The sequence below is a fragment of the Colletotrichum costaricense genome (genome assembly GCF_030867565.1).
Source record: "Colletotrichum costaricense strain IMI 309622 chromosome Unknown Scaffold_3.1, whole genome shotgun sequence".
Taxonomy (NCBI): domain Eukaryota; kingdom Fungi; phylum Ascomycota; class Sordariomycetes; order Glomerellales; family Glomerellaceae; genus Colletotrichum; species Colletotrichum costaricense.
This window is the reverse complement of record NW_026848232.1, coordinates 1,586,579-1,602,079: the sequence shown is the minus strand read 5'-3', so window position 1 is coordinate 1,602,079 and position 15,501 is coordinate 1,586,579. Positions and strand designations below refer to the sequence as shown.

The following is a 15,501-nucleotide window of genomic DNA, read 5'->3' as shown; positions in this document are numbered from 1 at the left end:
TTGATCACAGAACGTTCAGGCAACACATGGAACAAGTAATGTCAACTCGAGATAATTGCAGATTCAGCTCTACTTTCGACTATCTTCGAATTTTCCAATGATCCCCTAGACTTTCCAGGTTGATAGCATATCAGTGCTGTCTGCAAATGGAACCACGCGTGCCACCATGCACGTCCAATCCTGGGTTTACGCCTCCAACATTTGCTCGTCAAATGATACTGGAAGAGTTTCTAACTGGCTCGATATCCCCAGAAGGTCTTCCCTCCATTTCCTTCTCCTTCTTGTTCACTTCTCCCTCCACGACAGTTTCGGAAGCAGCTTGTTCGCCAGCAGCTTTTGCTTCTTGTCACAGCTGATGCTTGTGCAAGAAATCCGCAATGACTGGAAGGGTTCCCTGTCAGTTTGTCCTGAAGGTCGCACTTGGGGGTCGTTAAAATGGGGGAACTTACGGACTAAAACCACGGCCGCGAGCGCGAATGATAGAATAGAGGGGAAGCCTCGCTCAAAGGTGGGTGCCATGGTCTGCGGGAAGATGAGAATAGGCAAGAAAGAGTCTACATCGTTAGTCAATTGGCGAGGAAAAGGTCTGTTGCCCCTTAGGTTGGACTCACTGGTCGCGTAGAATAGTCCATTCATGCTGGAGATAGTCAAGGCACGCTCTTCCGCGTTCCCATTGTTCACCTCATTCGCCCACGTCTGTATTGCAGTTAGTTTCACCACTTAATTTGCTAGCATATGCACCCCAACGCTGTCTTACCCAAGTAACAGCCGTAACATAACCACAAGGTGGTCAACGACGATGTCCTCATCATGCCCATGATCGAGACCAGAGAAGGTGTTGAAAACGTAGAGTGACTACCCACAGTCTCACACAACGGGAGAAGAATCCCACGTGGGAGTTGTTGGGGTTAATCAAAATCACAGAGCCATCGCCGCCGTGCCGGACATCGATGCCTTGTTCATCGGCTGCGCAGATCTCTGCATGGAGTAGGTCAACCCCTATTCCGCCGTAGAAGAGGACCGATGTATGACATTTCGAGACTGAAGATGACGTTTGGTTATCCCAGGCTCGCAGTCCCTGGGCAATACGACTCCGAAATCTTCCACTCTACCGTTGCCAAAATCGCCAACGCAGCAGAGAAGGCGAGCGTAGATGGACGAAAGGTGTTCGTGGGACTCGGCGGGCTGGAACCGAGACCAGACCTCCTGGAGGCACTGGCGAAACGGCGTGATACTATTCGGTAAGTGTTTCCTTCGCGTCGGTGTTCCGTCGTGTCGATCCGGTAATTCGCTCAAATCATCGACCTCAGGTTCACAATGGCAGGCCGTGATCTAGCTCTTTTACTCGCAGGCATGTCAAAACAAGCGGCGTCAATGAACGAAATTTCGAACCAACTCCAATAGTTATTTGAGCCAACCCCAAAGAAGAAAAGGCAGACAAGGGAACCCTCCTAGCAAAAAAAGACTATGGGCACTAAAACACAAACCGGCCAAACCCGAACTCCGCCGAAATATCCCCCGGCTTCCAAATCCCGGGTAGCAAACCATTCTCGCTCGCAATGCAAAAGAGGGTAAAATGATTTTTGAAAGAGAATCGTGTCGTCGTTGGTAAGGTGTAGGGATTTTTGGATCGATGAAGGCGTGACGCATGAGAACTACTCGTCTCTCCATGCGTTTTCGGCATTTTCGACATTTCTGAGCGAAGAGGGCTCAATCCTGTTGGACCCAGTGCGAATACGGCCCCGTTGTCCCTCTCCCGTGGTGCCATAATGAGGGTTCAGGTCGCTGTATCTCACAATGTCTTCAGATTCCTCACCACTGTCATGCGCTGAGTGTGTGGAGATTGTAGCAGTGAGAAGAGGTCTGCGCTGGCGCTCTTCGATCGGACGCTCTGAGAGGTGGCTCCAGGGTTGCGCCCACCATGCGTGTCTCCAGTTGCTGGCACTCTGCATAAAGAGCAGCGTCAGAACCTGTGACGAATGTCTAATTAGCCCGGAACGGCTATGGCCTGGTATACATCTATATCAGACATACCTGTAGCACACCCACGGTGATGACGATGCCTAAGTCGATGGAGGAATTCCGCACCGTTGCGTCCCTCCACGGTCCGATGCAGGCAGTATCTCGACCAGTAATTTCGGCGCAACGGGCATTAGCACCGAATGGCCAACCGCGGTCCTTGACGCTGTTCAGGCCACAGCAATTAAGGCTATCCTGGATGCGCCTGATGGTTGACTCATCCTTGGCGACAAACATGCGCTGCCAGCTGGTAGACAGGGCGCAGTTTAGGCCATCGCCGGGAAGAGCGGTTTGCAACAGGATAACGGCGACAGCGGTGGTCAAGATGCCTTGAAGTGTCTGGATAATGGTAGGAAACAGCTGCTCGGTCCGAGCGAGAGAGTTGCTCGCATTGAATAGCAGGCGCGGGTAGTAAAATGCGTTGATAGTGCCGAGGATGGGTAGCAGAATCGGAAGCAGAGACAAGAACGGCGAGATGGGAAGGGCGAGATTGGTGCTCGTTACGTGAACGACGCTGTGAAATGATTAGCAGAGAAATTTGCGGTCGGTGATGTTTGAGAACTCACATGGCCGTCGTCAGCAGTCCGATACAGATCTGTAGAAGTATTTTGGTTAGATATTACCTGATATCGTTCACGGTTTCAAATGGTGTTAGTGGATGCCGGCTGTTGGGGCTTACCAGTAGAAACACTACGCCTGGATTGACCCCCATGATGAGCTTTTGAAGACGAACGAGCGCGCAACAACACCAGATCGCTTCCGACCGTTGGAATAGAATTTGTTTAGCAATCAGTGTATGAACATTGATGAGAAGGCGTCTGGCTTCACATGTGAATAAGTAATAGACGAAAGAGAGAGAGAGAGAGTTGGGAAGAAGAAAAACGGGAAGAGGGAGGGTGTGGCGCCGTTCGTCGCCCCTCCAAGAGGACCCCAAGGGACCCAAAGGTGCCGATCGCTGCGCTGGGGTGGGAATCTGCTTGATGCGGCCAAAATCGAACATGCCCATTTGCGGCACCAGCAGCGTTGGCAGCGAGCAAGCGCCCACAAGCACCGACGCCAGACAGCATCCAGTCATCCCAAATCTTCCCAAAAGAACTTTGCCGCAGTCTTTCGACGTCATGGCTCAACCCTCCGAGAAGCTTATTCCCTCAAACTCCAGCACGCCATAGGCTGGAGGCACTTTCGTACGAGGGACCAGTCATCTCTACAGACTGGGTGAATCTGGTCTTGGGAACACCCTGGATGACTGGATGTCGCCGTGTAGCACCAGATGGACACACCAATGCTGGAGGCCCAACACCAGTGTGTCAGTGTGCCATCCAGAGAAGAAACAGAAGAAGTGTGTGCACGAATCTGCGAGAGACTGTTGGACCCCGCATGCCGTACGACCAGCGACCGCATTCACGGAGGCGCAGGCCGCTCATCCCGCAACCCTCCCATGCCGATCCAACGTCCTTCCAGCTATTTCTGACCCGAGTGTCGAAGGCGACGTGTGTTGTCCTGAATGTATCCCGTGCATTCGTCCATCAAATGACGCGACAGAACTGATTGTTTTCTGTCGGTGCCGCGCTGTCCACGTACAGCCTTTTGGCGGTGTGTCGGACGATGGATTCGACTCCAACCTCCTCACTCTCTTCCTGGCGACGAGGGAGGCATACAGGCAGGCAGTCAGGCAGACTCCTCGCGCGCATCAATCAGTCTTTGACGGAGTGTAGGGTAAGCTGATGATGACGCCAGCGGCAGGGAGGCAGCTTTCGGGAAGCTGTCTAGCTGCCCGTCCAGACTCCTCCATGGCCCCATCGAGATGCTTGCTACCCTTGCAGTAGTGCTCCGTGCGTTTGCGTTAGCCCTCTCGATGGTGCTTTTTTTTCGCACATGCATCGCCAGCCAGGTCAATAACCCTCCGAGCTGCATCTGGTTCGCCTGCCAATGTTTGATGAGGAATGCGTTAAATCCCCGGGCTCATGATGTCGTTTGCAGCCGCAGACAGGAAGGACTGAGACATTCCCAAACGGTCTCGCCCGCCTGAAGGCCTTTCCGTCGGCCGATATGTTACTACTTGAGGTAGATACCAGGCCCGATACTTATAAGTTGTATCTGTCTGCTGCCTGAAGTGACGGTCCTTAGAGGACACAGCCTACGGGGCGGAGAGCTTGTCAATGCGAATTCGAGTGAGTCAAAGATGATGAGGCCTAGATGTGTGATTTTAACACCAGAGAGCCGAGAATTATTGTATGAGACAGAGGGGCACCACAGTCGAGTAATTATTGCCGGTCGATACCAACTCTGGCGAGACAAATCCATGTGCTGGGGTAACTAACAGGCAGCTAGCTGTCTCCGGAACAAGCGTGGGGTTGTATTGGAGGAGGGTCGCGCAGAACTCTGCCTAACATTTTCAGAGATGTTCGGTACACCGTATGGCCACCCAACTGATGCCAGTAGTCGACGAAGTCCTTGGCGTTCAATCCAGGTTGGAGGCAGAAGGATATGCCACGAGGTCTAGGGGTATAGCAAGGGGTTTGGGGGCGGAAACGACAGCCTCGGAGGAGCTTCAACTTGCAGCATGGGCGGACCCACAAGGCTGAATGAATGTTTCCAGATGCCGCCCGGCTCCCAAGATGCCCAGCCGGTAAAGAGTCGCCGAGGTGGAGAATGATTCCGGTGAGAGAACCGGCTTGGCTTGGAACGCTGACGACGCTGCCGTCAGGGAGCTCGGGCGGTATCGCAGTAATCTTTGTTTCTCCTCGAATACCCCCGAATTGAAAGTGTCTTTCAGGTCTGATTGGTTGTATTCACTGCTCGGAGCGTCGTCTGACATTATTCAAGAAATGATCGAATGGTTGAGCTCGGATTCTCCAACTTGAAGCCATGGAGAGCATTGTCGGTCCCAGAGTGCCATCGAAGAAAACGTCGGACACCGTTTTGGCAGTCGATTGCCAGGCAGGCATGAAGATACCGGGCAAGATAATGGGTAGTCCATGTGCTAGAAGCCAATCGAGGCCGATGATCAAGCGCCATCTGATGGTGGTGTTCGTGTGTTGAGACGAACTTGACCAAGAGCTGTGGGCTCCGAGCTAAGGGAACACTGAGTGCAGGAACTTATGTAAGCAATCCTCTAGCCAAATAAGGGAGAGAGACTGAAATTCAATTCGTCAAAGCTGCTTGAGCTCCCCGCCAATCTAATCTTAGCGTCTCCACTCCGCAGCCCCTCCATCGGAGAAGGTGCGGCAGGTGTGGCAGCAGGAGCTGAGCTGACGGGAAGGAGGGGCAACTCCATTCCACAGCTTGTTCCTGCCACCTGCTGTTGCGCTGCTGCTACCTTACGCGGCGTGCATCAGCCAAGATTGACGTCGTCGTTTCCCGCCATCATCTTGCCGGAATTCCTGTTTGCGACCATCTCAATCTCTCTCCCTTTAATATCTACACATACCCCGCGTACCTAGTGGACATCTGGGGTCAGAACCATTATCCTCACGTCCGGAAGAGGCAATCTAGAGAGACAACCGCCGCGGAAACGTCACCAGCAATGGCCTCACTAACTTCAAAGTTTGCCAACCTCAATCCCTTCTCCAAATCGGCGCCAGAGGATGAAGAGGAGCTCGGCGATGCGACCGACAACACCACCTTGGCTGGCGGAGGCCACGCTGCACGCGACTCAGACCTTAAGCACCGTCTCCGCGTGAGCCGTGCCATCAAGTCTTTCCTTGTCGATCAGAAGGCCATCTCCTCCAAGGAAGCAAACGTCGACTCAGAACAGCTCACCCCCGAGTTGCAAGCCCTCGTGTACAAGCCTCACATCAGCGTGCCCCGCGAGCTTACTGATAGATCCCACCCATTGCCCGAGTACTTCATCAGCTCCAGCCACAACACCTACCTTCTGGCCCACCAGCTTTATGGAAGCTCTTCGGCAGAGGCCTATGACGAGACGTTGCGTGCTGGCGCGCGATGCGTCGAGATCGATGCCTGGGATAACCCCGACAACAAGGACGAGCCCAAGGTCACCCACGGATACACCCTCGTCTCCAACATCCCTTTCCGCACCGTCTGCGAGACCATCCGAGATGTCGTCGACCAAGAAGCCAAGGAACCACACCCCGCTGCGCCAATCCTTCTGTCTCTCGAGAATCACTGTGACCCTGAGGGTCAGCTGCGCCTGGCATTCATCATGAGAGAGGTCTTTGGAGATCGCCTCCTTAGCCAAGCCATCAGAGAAAAAGGCCACGCCGAGCAAGAAGGCCAGGCCAACCATGTCCGTCTGGAGGAACTCGGCAACAAGATTGTTGTCATTGTCGAATATCACTTCCCTGGAGAGGCCGACGACAGTAGCTCGAGCTCAAGTGATGATGACGAGGAGGAAAAGAAGGCCAAGAAAGATTACAAGGAGAAAAAGAAGGCTGTGCCTGCTTCGCTGATTGTCCCAGAATTAGAGGCACTCGGCGTCTACGCCCAGTCCGTCAAGCCCATCAACAATTCATGGTTTGAGGAGGTTCTGCAAGATGCGCCGCACCATCACCTCATCAACGTCTCCGAGTCTGGGCTGGCCTCCCATCTGCCGACGCACACTGACAAAATCTCCCGCCACAACGCTCACCATCTGATGCGTGTTTTCCCCAAGGGAACTCGCATCTCTTCCAAAAATCTCCATCCCGTTCCCTTTTGGGGAATTGGCGCCCAGATCTGTGCCCTCAACTGGCAGACATTTGGAGCATCAATGCAGCTCAATGAGGCGTTATTCGCCGGTTCTGAGGGTTTCATTTTGAAGCCCGCCGAGCTCCGGCCCGGTGGCTCGGGCCACCTCAGCAACGGAAGGAAGCGAAAACTCCGTCTACACGTCGGCGGTGCCACCGACATTCCCGTGCCGTCCGATCGCGACGAAGACGAGACAATTAAGCCCTACCTCACGTGCACGCTTGTACATCCTCATGATCTCGATATCAAGCCTCCAAAGAGAAAAACGGCTGGCTACAAACAGCACAAGCTGACAGGATTCTTGCACAAGGGAGAGAACCCACCACCCACCGACCCGCTATGGGACGAGGTCCTAGAGTGGGAATACCAAGACAACGAAATGGTTTTCTTGCGGATGCTCATCAAGAGTGATGACAGCTTCGCCAAGAACCCAATCTTTGCCGTTGGCGCGGTACGACTGCTCTACACGATACCGGGCTGGGTCTTTATCCGCATGCTTGACCTCAAGGGAAGAGAAACCAAATGTTCCATCCTTGTCAAGTTTGAGGTTGTCGACGCGTAGAGGTAGCCATGTATACGCTAACTGTTTCGAGTATCTCCCGAAACTTTCGTAATATAACACGCTTGCCATTACTTGTCCGATCATTGTAAGGACTGATGTGCAATTGAGATCGTCGTAGCTAGTGCCATATGGATCTCTACTTGGCTAAACAGCGTATTCACAGAAACGGATATGAGATATTGCCACAGCATTTGATCCAAGTAACATACATAACTCCCCTTGCACGCGCGCATCATGCAGCCTGATCAGCGGCACATGGCACGACCTCGTCCCGATCCTGAACCTCCCCCGCCAAGAAACCACTGCCTTAGTAAGCGAATTTTGACCCCAAGACAGAGACATGGACGGTGTTGAGACCTATGAAGGTTTCGAGGCACCGGGCCTACTGCTGTCAGTATGTTCGGTGTGGTGATCGAGTCCGGTTAGGTGTTGGACACATCCCGCCCACGTTCGTGTACTGTACCACACAAGGCCATGGCAAAGGGTGAGAAATAGGTTTCCGGGAAGGATTCAAAGGATTCTGGATTCATGTATAGTAAAGACTTCACCCTGGCCTATAGCTGAAAGGGACGGGGATACACTCGATTCCCCTTGTCGTATGTGATTACACACTAGTGCTCGTACAGCCGGACGCCATCAAGAAGCATCACAGGCGGCATCTTCGAGGCAGGCGACGGTTGCTACTTACACTATACTGCCTCTCCTGACATAAAAGCCTTCCCAAACAAGCATCCTCCCTCTACATCACCCACGCCCCATCCATAGGCCCCCAACGGAAACCCCACCAAATAAACGCTCGCTACACCTCCAATATGCGGGAAGCCTCGCTCGGCTCACCTGTCATGAACAGACTTTACCCGCCGCCCGCCGCCCGCCATCCATCCATCCCCGTCGGCTAGGGAAGAACCCGACATTTAGTCGAACCTTGAAGGTGCGAGAGGCTGATGAACGGGAAAGAGAGTGTGAGGCTCTTCTAGGTGTATCCTTGCGTGTGCTGAATCTGGATTGCTGGGTTGATGAGTGCCGGTTTACTTACTACCTGACTACCAACTGACGGGTTGCGAGTTCCCCCGTACCAGGTTCATCGCTTTCGTAACTTTGTTCATCAGCCGTCCGAAATCTAGATAAAACTGGTTTGCCGTTCTTCATCGTACTCACTTCTCATATTTACTGTGGCCTGTCTCGTACAAATTTGTCAGCTTGATAAGATGATTGTATCCAGTTGGTGGAAATTCACACAAACTCCATAATCCTCCTACTCCGGATCTTCGCAACTCACCACTTCCATCCGAGCACCATCTCACCCCGTCCGCCCCCCGCTTCCGCAGCGACGCGGTCCCACACCCACCCACACACGACCCCGAACGAAGTCCAGTCCAGTCCGTCTAATCACAACTGCCCCGTACGCCTCGACCACCAAGACCAACAAGCGGCCCTCCCAAAAAGCCCCAAAAAAACTCAAAGCACCGCTGAAATCCGAACTTCACAAAGACCGGTTCTTTGGGTGGCCTGAAGGTGGGTTGGTAGAAAAACTTTACCACACGAAGTGGAAAAGAGACCCTTTCCATTTGAGAGGGTGAGGTGAACTCACGCAAGAGCCAACACCACCCACTCTGCCACTGACTTACCGAGAGGGAGGGACAGAACACAGACTGGGAGGAACGGCCGCGTTGCGAGCGGTTTGAGAAAGGTTGGGATGATTCGTGGACAGCCCTTTCCGCGGGCAGCCTGTGTTTGCATGTACCTGGTTCGTACTCTATGTAGAGCGGCGCCGACTCGGCGAGAGCTTTTCAGTACTCTGTTCATTCAGTAGTTTCGTCGTAGAGATGATTTATGAGGGCATTCAGTTGATTGCTCAGAATTGAGCTACAGCGATGAGCGGCTGACACTGAACTGTGAAATTACTCAACACAGCACCATGTCTCTACTTGTAGTGATGAGTTGAGAGAGACACTGGGCTTAAGCAACTCTACAAGCACACAAAAAGTCACAATAAATAACGGAATAAATCAGTGATGTGAATGAAGACGTTCCCATCGTCTATAGCTGTAATTTACTGCTATGCTATCTCCGTCATCAAAAGTTGACACCCGCATCCTGCGTCCTGTACGTCCTCGTCACCCTCGGATCCCACTTCATCTTGTTCTGCCTCTCAAGCTCCTGCTGCCTCTCCACCTCCAACTCGTCAATCTGCGCAAAGTTCCTCTTGCTTCGGAACGGCCACCTGCCCTTACGGTACAGCATCCCAATCACCAACCCGAAGATCAAAACCCCGCCCACGGAGCCTAACGCGATAGGCAGCGCCGGCATCAGCTTCACGTTGCTGCCGCCCGAGGTCTCGGCTTGACTGGGCGAGGCGATGCCGCCGCTTCCGCTGTTGGCGTTGCCGCTTGGTGTGGGAGTCGGCGTCGGGGTCGGAACGAGGCTGAGGGGCGTGGTCTCTGGTATCACGGGGGCTGGAGGCGGTGGGATGAAGGACGGTGTTGGCGTGGGGATTTGGTCGCCGACGCCTGGTGTTGAGATGGGTATCACCCCGGGGATGGATGTTGGTGAGGGGAGTGGTGGCGGGTCGGAGAGGGATGGTGTGGGTGTTGATGTTGCGTTTGTGGTGGTTGAGATGATGAAGGTTGTGAGAGGGCGGGCGGAACTTGATGGTGGTGGTGGAGGCGGCGGCGGCGGCGGCGGTGGTGATGGTGTTGGTGTTTGTGAAGACGTCTGTGAGAGCGTTGGTGTGTTCTGCCTTATTGGTGCCGATGATGATGAGGATGAGGCTCTAGCAGGCAATGATGATGATGGCGTCGCTTTTATTGAGGGTGTTGGTGTTGTTTGTGCCCTCGTTGCTTCGCTCAGTGTGTTTGGGGTTCCTGTTCCCACTCCCGTTTGCCCTCCCAGACTCGTGAGAGGCGTTTTGGCGTCAGGTTGGTTGTCGGCCATGATGAAGAAGTGAGATGGTTGAGTCGTGAGAGTAAATGATTATCGCTATTCGTGCTTTGTGGTATATGTTTTGGTACGTAAAGGCCGTTTGAATATGTTCGTTGCGTCGTAGTAGATTATGTTCAGTATGAGTTCGGGGCCTTTTGGTGGTGGGGGAATTCCTCCGAATAACCTCGTAACCAAGTCGAGTGTGGTGAGGTATGATGAAATCCTGATCTCGAAAGCAGGTTCAATGTCCCAATGACGACCAGGTAGTGTCAGGTGACGGCGTGAGGTGGGTGGTATTTTCCGATGTAAGTCGATCCAGCGGCTCAACAATCGCCCTCTCTCTATTCCTCTTGTTCGTCTTCTTGATTTTTCGTGCCAAGCCTCGGAAGCTGTCAACGTCAAGGCCAGTTCAAACAAGACAAATTAAACACTCAATAAACATCATACAATGTCAGTCCCAAAATAAATAAAAAAGAGACCAAGGCACTTGCCGTCCCAGAAAAAGAGGGCTGGGGGGGAACAGGAATCTTTAAACAAAGATGTGCCGGTGGCCACGTACCCCCTCCCTCTTACACTCTTCAGCGTATATTGACAGAGAGTACATGACATGGTGCCATGTATGTACATTGTTTAGGTACCCCATCCATTCCTCGTCTCTCCCTCGGTCCGTCGACCGTCGTTCACATCAAATTCTCTGACGGTTTGAACACCCCTCCCCCCCATCATCCGAGAAACCTTACTGTGAGAGTTTTGGCTGACGTGACGCAGAGTCGGGACAGTGAGAGAGGGAGCAACTCACACTCACTATTCCTCTCTTCCTCTGTGCGTATGAGCGTGTGTCAATGTCTCGATGAGGAAGATGAATGTACCAGGGATCTCTAGGGGTCGCAACCGTCTCACAATGGTATTGATATTGATCCCTGCACGCCAGTTGGAGGCTCAAAGCGCGGCTCCGATGCACAGTCTTCTGCAGCACTAGACTCAATATGTCTACGTACGCAGTACTTGCTTCTCAACTGACAGAAAGCGTGTCAAGTCCCGTCCCGCAAGACAACTACTGCATAGTAGGAACAACTAGCCCCCAAGAGGGGCACGGAATAATGTGGCCCTCGTTAGTCACGTCTTAGTCTCACTCTTATTCCCTCCCCCCTCCCGCAAAGTCCCAGGGATCTAAAGACTGAAGCCCCAATGCTTGCATGTTGGCAGGGTTGCTGCCAGCCCGTTCCAGACGTGGAGTGTTTGAGTTGATCTTCTTCAGTCCAATGAAACCCCCAATCCTTCCTTCGTCCCACCTTTTCTCCCGCCCTTCCGGCCGCCAAACCACCCCCTCTCCAGGTTCATCCCTCACGACCCGCCAATGTCTCTTTCAAAGTTCCATCAGCCCTTTCTCTCTGTGTCTTGAGGCTCTCAGTCTCTCGGTCCACTGCACGTCTCTAGACAATGGAACAGTTCGATCGAGAGCCTGGAGGCCCCCCAATTGTGTCTTGGCCCCAAGTGGAGAGCCCCAACTAAACTACTGGCGTCGCATTCAAATCCGAACATTGCAACGCAAAAGAGTCTATCGAACATATCCGTTCTCAATAAGGTAATCAGGGTTATCCGTATTGTCTCTCATTCCCCCAAAGGAGCCACCAGAAACCGGACTAACTTACTAACGTTAATAATCCCTGACGACAACCGGGGGGAGAGGAAGAGCCTCCTCGTCCTCATCTGCTCTTCGCATCACCCACCGCTGGCCGACCTGACGTCGGAACACCCCCGTACACGGCGTCACCTGTCAAACTCGCCAACAGGCAAACTTCGGAAACTTGCATGATCCCCGCGTCGCAACCCATACCGACTCGTCTGTACTCCGTTACCACCCCGGCGATCGTACACTTTTCCCCCTCGGCAGGACTGCCAGACTGGTCACCTCCTCAACCCCAATCCAGCCATCTCTTACACCGACACGCCGTCAAGCGCGGGCAATCAGGGAGACCGTAGACAGGGGGGAGGTTCAGGGCTTTGCACGCTTTGCACGATCTCCGTTCGGTAACCGGCCACGGAAGTTTTCCTTCTTCTTTCTGCAGGCTGCACTGGCAATCAGGCAAGACTCTTGCTGCGGAGTACTCTGTTGCTATCCATAGAAATCTCCACATCCTTATTATGCCCTACCAGGCGACAAAAAGAAACAGGGTTATCTTCAGCCTCCCCCGACGCGTTCGGTTGACTCGGCACGCTCCCCTGGTGCAGCTTGATTCTGCATAGAGAAAGAGGCCCGTCGTCTCCCCTACCCGCTTCGGCAGTCAAGACTTTCTAAAACGCAGCTGTCAAAACAATCCCGCGCCGGGGGTGTGCAAGGTAGGAGAAAGAAAGAAAAGGCAAGGCACCTTTCGGTCGCCCACCGAGAATCTTACGACACCCAAGCCATGGCCTCTCGTTCGGGCGGTGGGCGACCCGGATCCGAGGTCGGGCTCATTCCGCTAGTCAAAGTTGAAAATTCCTCTCCTTTCCTTGATCACGCCCATCCCGCCCAGGAGGAGGGCAGACACGTCATGTGGTAGCACTCCGTCCCATCTTTCTGGTGGTGCACTCTCCTAGACTCTCACTCGGTGGATGGGACGCCAATGTCAGAGATATACTGAATGGTAATAGTGCGACTATAGTGATCGAAGGTTGCACCGTCGATCGTCTCTTCTTGGTAGCCTCGCACTTCCTCGGTACCATCCACGTGAAGAAGCTACGTGGGATATCTAGAGCATAACGCGGTAAGAATGCCTATTCTAGCATGGCGCCGACATCATCGCGAGTCTCGACCAACTTTTTTTTTTTCTCAACATTTGGAAAATCAAGAAAAGGATATGCCGAGGCCCAGAAGCCTGCTTTATGGTTCATCTTTGCTTTTTGACGTTTCGAACGTATTCGGGTTTTTCATGTGCAGGACTACAGGTGTGTTCTCCTGCAGTTAGTTGATGCCGCGAGAGGACAACGTCAAAGCGGCGCGGGTTGGGAAACAAACGACGTACGAATCCGAACCCGCTCCACGTTTTATCATGTCGGTATCTGTGTAAATGCTACTTCACACTTTAACGCTGCAAATAATGTCGAACCGAAAGGCAGAGCATTTTGGGTCTTCGTTAATCATGTCAAAATCAAGCGAGCTTTGCGAAAATTGCGACTTTGTTTGATGATGCCATTGAAATCACCAAACAAAAATCTCGAGCTGTGCGGTGGCGGAGCAAGGCGAGAAACACCAAAAGTGACCCGTGTGTACCCCTTCAAGGAACACTTTCAAGGAATAACAATTAATTCCTATAGTAAGCCAAGGTCCGGTTGGTGCCATAGTTCACTGGCCCGCGATACCTTTCAGATGCTTTGGTACAGTGCTGGAGATCTGTTTATCTCGCCCTTCTTCGTTCCCCATCAACTTGACTTACACGGAATTAATCAATTGAATCTTATCACTGCGCAACTCCCGATCAGAAGAAGACGGGAAGGAGACCCACAACTCCATAGTCTCAGAGCTATATCTCCCGAAAGCTAGCTGACTGAGGGGATGCCGAGTTGATTACCACGTAAGGAAACGGATATGCTTATCAGTCGCACCATCTCCTCGGCCAGCCTCAGTTGGGCGGCAATCATCCATCTGTCCGTCGTCGCTCAAACTGCCGCCTGTGGCAACATAGAGACTTGAAAATGTAGAATGCCATCATCTCCTAAACTCGAAACAACTGAACTCTTCAGCTCCCCCGTAAATAGAATGAACAGCACTACGGAAAGAGGAAACAAGAAACACCCATCAAAGAAAGGCCACCCCCGGCGGCCATGACGCCACCGGCCCCCGCCGACTCCCCGCTCAACCCCACAATCACCGCACCCGCGACCGAAGACTGCGGCGAACCACCGGCCAAGCGGAGAAAGACGCAGGCTTGTTCATGGTGTCGTCGGCGAAAGGTACGTTGCTATTTTATTCTTATTTCTCCTTCTTTCTTTTTTTTCCTTTTCCTCCTGGGTTTTCATTTCACTGTGTGTAAGAGCCAGAGACACCCATTCTCTGGTACCCTAAAGCAGCACTGTCACCAATTTTGAAACAACCACTCCTTGCCCAAGTTGGGTTGACCCTTTGACCAAGATCATCACAACTTCAAACCCCGCCATTCCCAAAAGAAGAGGAAACCTGGACAAGTGCAAAAAGGGGAAGGGGCTGACAATCTTTGTTTTTTTCCCCCCTCGACCAGCAAAAATGCGATGATCAGAGACCCTGCGCCAACTGCGCCAGGTCGGGAGAGCGATGCAACGAGGCGGTGCTCCCGTCGTCCTATCAAACCCGGCCCCCGGGCCCCGGGTTCCCTCCGCTGTAAAGTTTCTCTCCTTCTCCCCTGCTCTTCCCCAGTTGCGAAGGAGGAAACAACTAGTTTCACGTTGTTGGCTGGTTCATAGACAGTAGTTTGCGACGGTTGATCTCTCTCTCTTCGCCGATCTGGATCTGCTCGCAACCCTCCTGGTCCAAACTTGTAATGTTATACTGATGCTGCGGTATCACCTCCCCTTCTAGGAGTTCAGATCATCATCTTCTTCACCATCTCGCGACGCACACACCCCTAGCAAGGCTGGGTGACATCGCGTTGTTGGAGGAGCGCATATCGCGTCTCGAAGAGACCGACGCTCGTCTTCAGGTGGTCGTCGATAATCGGAACAATCATGTCCAACACAGCTATGCGCAAGAGCCGTCGCTACCATCATCGTTGTCTCGCGCGCATGAAGCGTCTCATACACATCACCACGCAGACAAATACTATCACCACCGACGCAGAGTCTCATTCGCATCAGGGCCGGGAATCGGACCAGAAGCTTCTCTCTCAAGGAGCTCGCCCGCCATCGGCCTCTTGGCTACCTTTGCTCGCTCAGAGGAAGACAACCCACCACCACAAACACTACCTAATCCATCAGTCCACGATGGCGGCAACACAGCACGTAGACCCGACCAGGAGATCCCTCTCGACACCGCAACAGAAACCTCCCTCTTCGACGAGACCAAAGTCCACTGCCGCTACCCCTTCCTCCGCCTCGACGACTTCCGCAACCCAGCAAGCCGGCCGAGAGAAGCATGGGCATCCTACCTCACTAACATGATCTTCTCTATAGGCCTCCTCCTCGAGAAGACCTTCCCGTCATCATGTCCATCAGGAAAGCCTTTCCCCTCCTAGACAAAATTCACATGATTCAGCCCATGACGCCTCACTTCTTCCAGTCGAGCCTGACGGATCTCGAGGCGGAGAGATTCGATCTTGCTGCGCTCAGGTTTCCGGGCGACTTTGATCTGCTAGACG

The 15,501-nt window shown here is 53.0% G+C and overlaps 7 protein-coding genes across 7 annotated transcripts; 3 read left to right on the top strand and 4 right to left on the bottom strand.

Annotated features, from left to right (window-relative positions):
* Nucleotides 1-346: 346 nt before the first annotated feature.
* Nucleotides 347-818, bottom strand: CCOS01_03345 (uncharacterized protein; the record flags this gene model as incomplete). Its single annotated transcript, XM_060451531.1, has 3 exons — nt 347-381; nt 450-554; nt 758-818. 3 exons carry the CDS (start codon nt 816-818, stop codon nt 347-349), a joined length of 201 nt encoding a protein of 66 aa, XP_060317796.1.
* Nucleotides 635-1,331, top strand: CCOS01_03344 (HpcH/HpaI aldolase; the record flags this gene model as incomplete). Its single annotated transcript, XM_060451530.1, has 5 exons — nt 635-706; nt 787-851; nt 925-987; nt 1,068-1,241; nt 1,325-1,331. The coding sequence occupies 5 exons, from the start codon at nt 635-637 to the stop codon at nt 1,329-1,331; spliced, it is 381 nt and encodes a 126-aa protein (XP_060317795.1).
* A 324-nt stretch (nt 1,332-1,655) lies between these two features.
* Nucleotides 1,656-2,731, bottom strand: CCOS01_03343 (tetraspanin; the record flags this gene model as incomplete). Its single annotated transcript, XM_060451529.1, has 4 exons — nt 1,656-1,970; nt 2,035-2,533; nt 2,586-2,614; nt 2,699-2,731. 4 exons carry the CDS (start codon nt 2,729-2,731, stop codon nt 1,656-1,658), a joined length of 876 nt encoding a protein of 291 aa, XP_060317794.1.
* A 1,615-nt stretch (nt 2,732-4,346) lies between these two features.
* On the bottom strand, nt 4,347-4,898 carry CCOS01_03342 (uncharacterized protein; the record flags this gene model as incomplete). The annotated part of the gene is made up of 2 exons (XM_060451528.1): nt 4,347-4,721; nt 4,836-4,898. 2 exons carry the CDS (start codon nt 4,896-4,898, stop codon nt 4,347-4,349), a joined length of 438 nt encoding a protein of 145 aa, XP_060317793.1.
* Nucleotides 4,899-5,545: 647 nt separating this feature from the next.
* CCOS01_03341 (phosphatidylinositol-specific phospholipase C) lies at nt 5,546-7,270 on the top strand (the record flags this gene model as incomplete). The annotated part of the gene is made up of 1 exon (XM_060451527.1): nt 5,546-7,270. The coding sequence occupies one exon, from the start codon at nt 5,546-5,548 to the stop codon at nt 7,268-7,270; it is 1,725 nt and encodes a 574-aa protein (XP_060317792.1).
* A 2,076-nt stretch (nt 7,271-9,346) lies between these two features.
* CCOS01_03340 (uncharacterized protein) lies at nt 9,347-10,204 on the bottom strand (the record flags this gene model as incomplete). The annotated part of the gene is made up of 1 exon (XM_060451526.1): nt 9,347-10,204. One exon carries the CDS (start codon nt 10,202-10,204, stop codon nt 9,347-9,349), a length of 858 nt encoding a protein of 285 aa, XP_060317791.1.
* A 3,792-nt stretch (nt 10,205-13,996) lies between these two features.
* CCOS01_03339 (uncharacterized protein) lies at nt 13,997-15,378 on the top strand (the record flags this gene model as incomplete). The annotated part of the gene is made up of 3 exons (XM_060451525.1): nt 13,997-14,125; nt 14,410-14,528; nt 14,727-15,378. The coding sequence occupies 3 exons, from the start codon at nt 13,997-13,999 to the stop codon at nt 15,376-15,378; spliced, it is 900 nt and encodes a 299-aa protein (XP_060317790.1).
* Nucleotides 15,379-15,501: the final 123 nt, after the last annotated feature.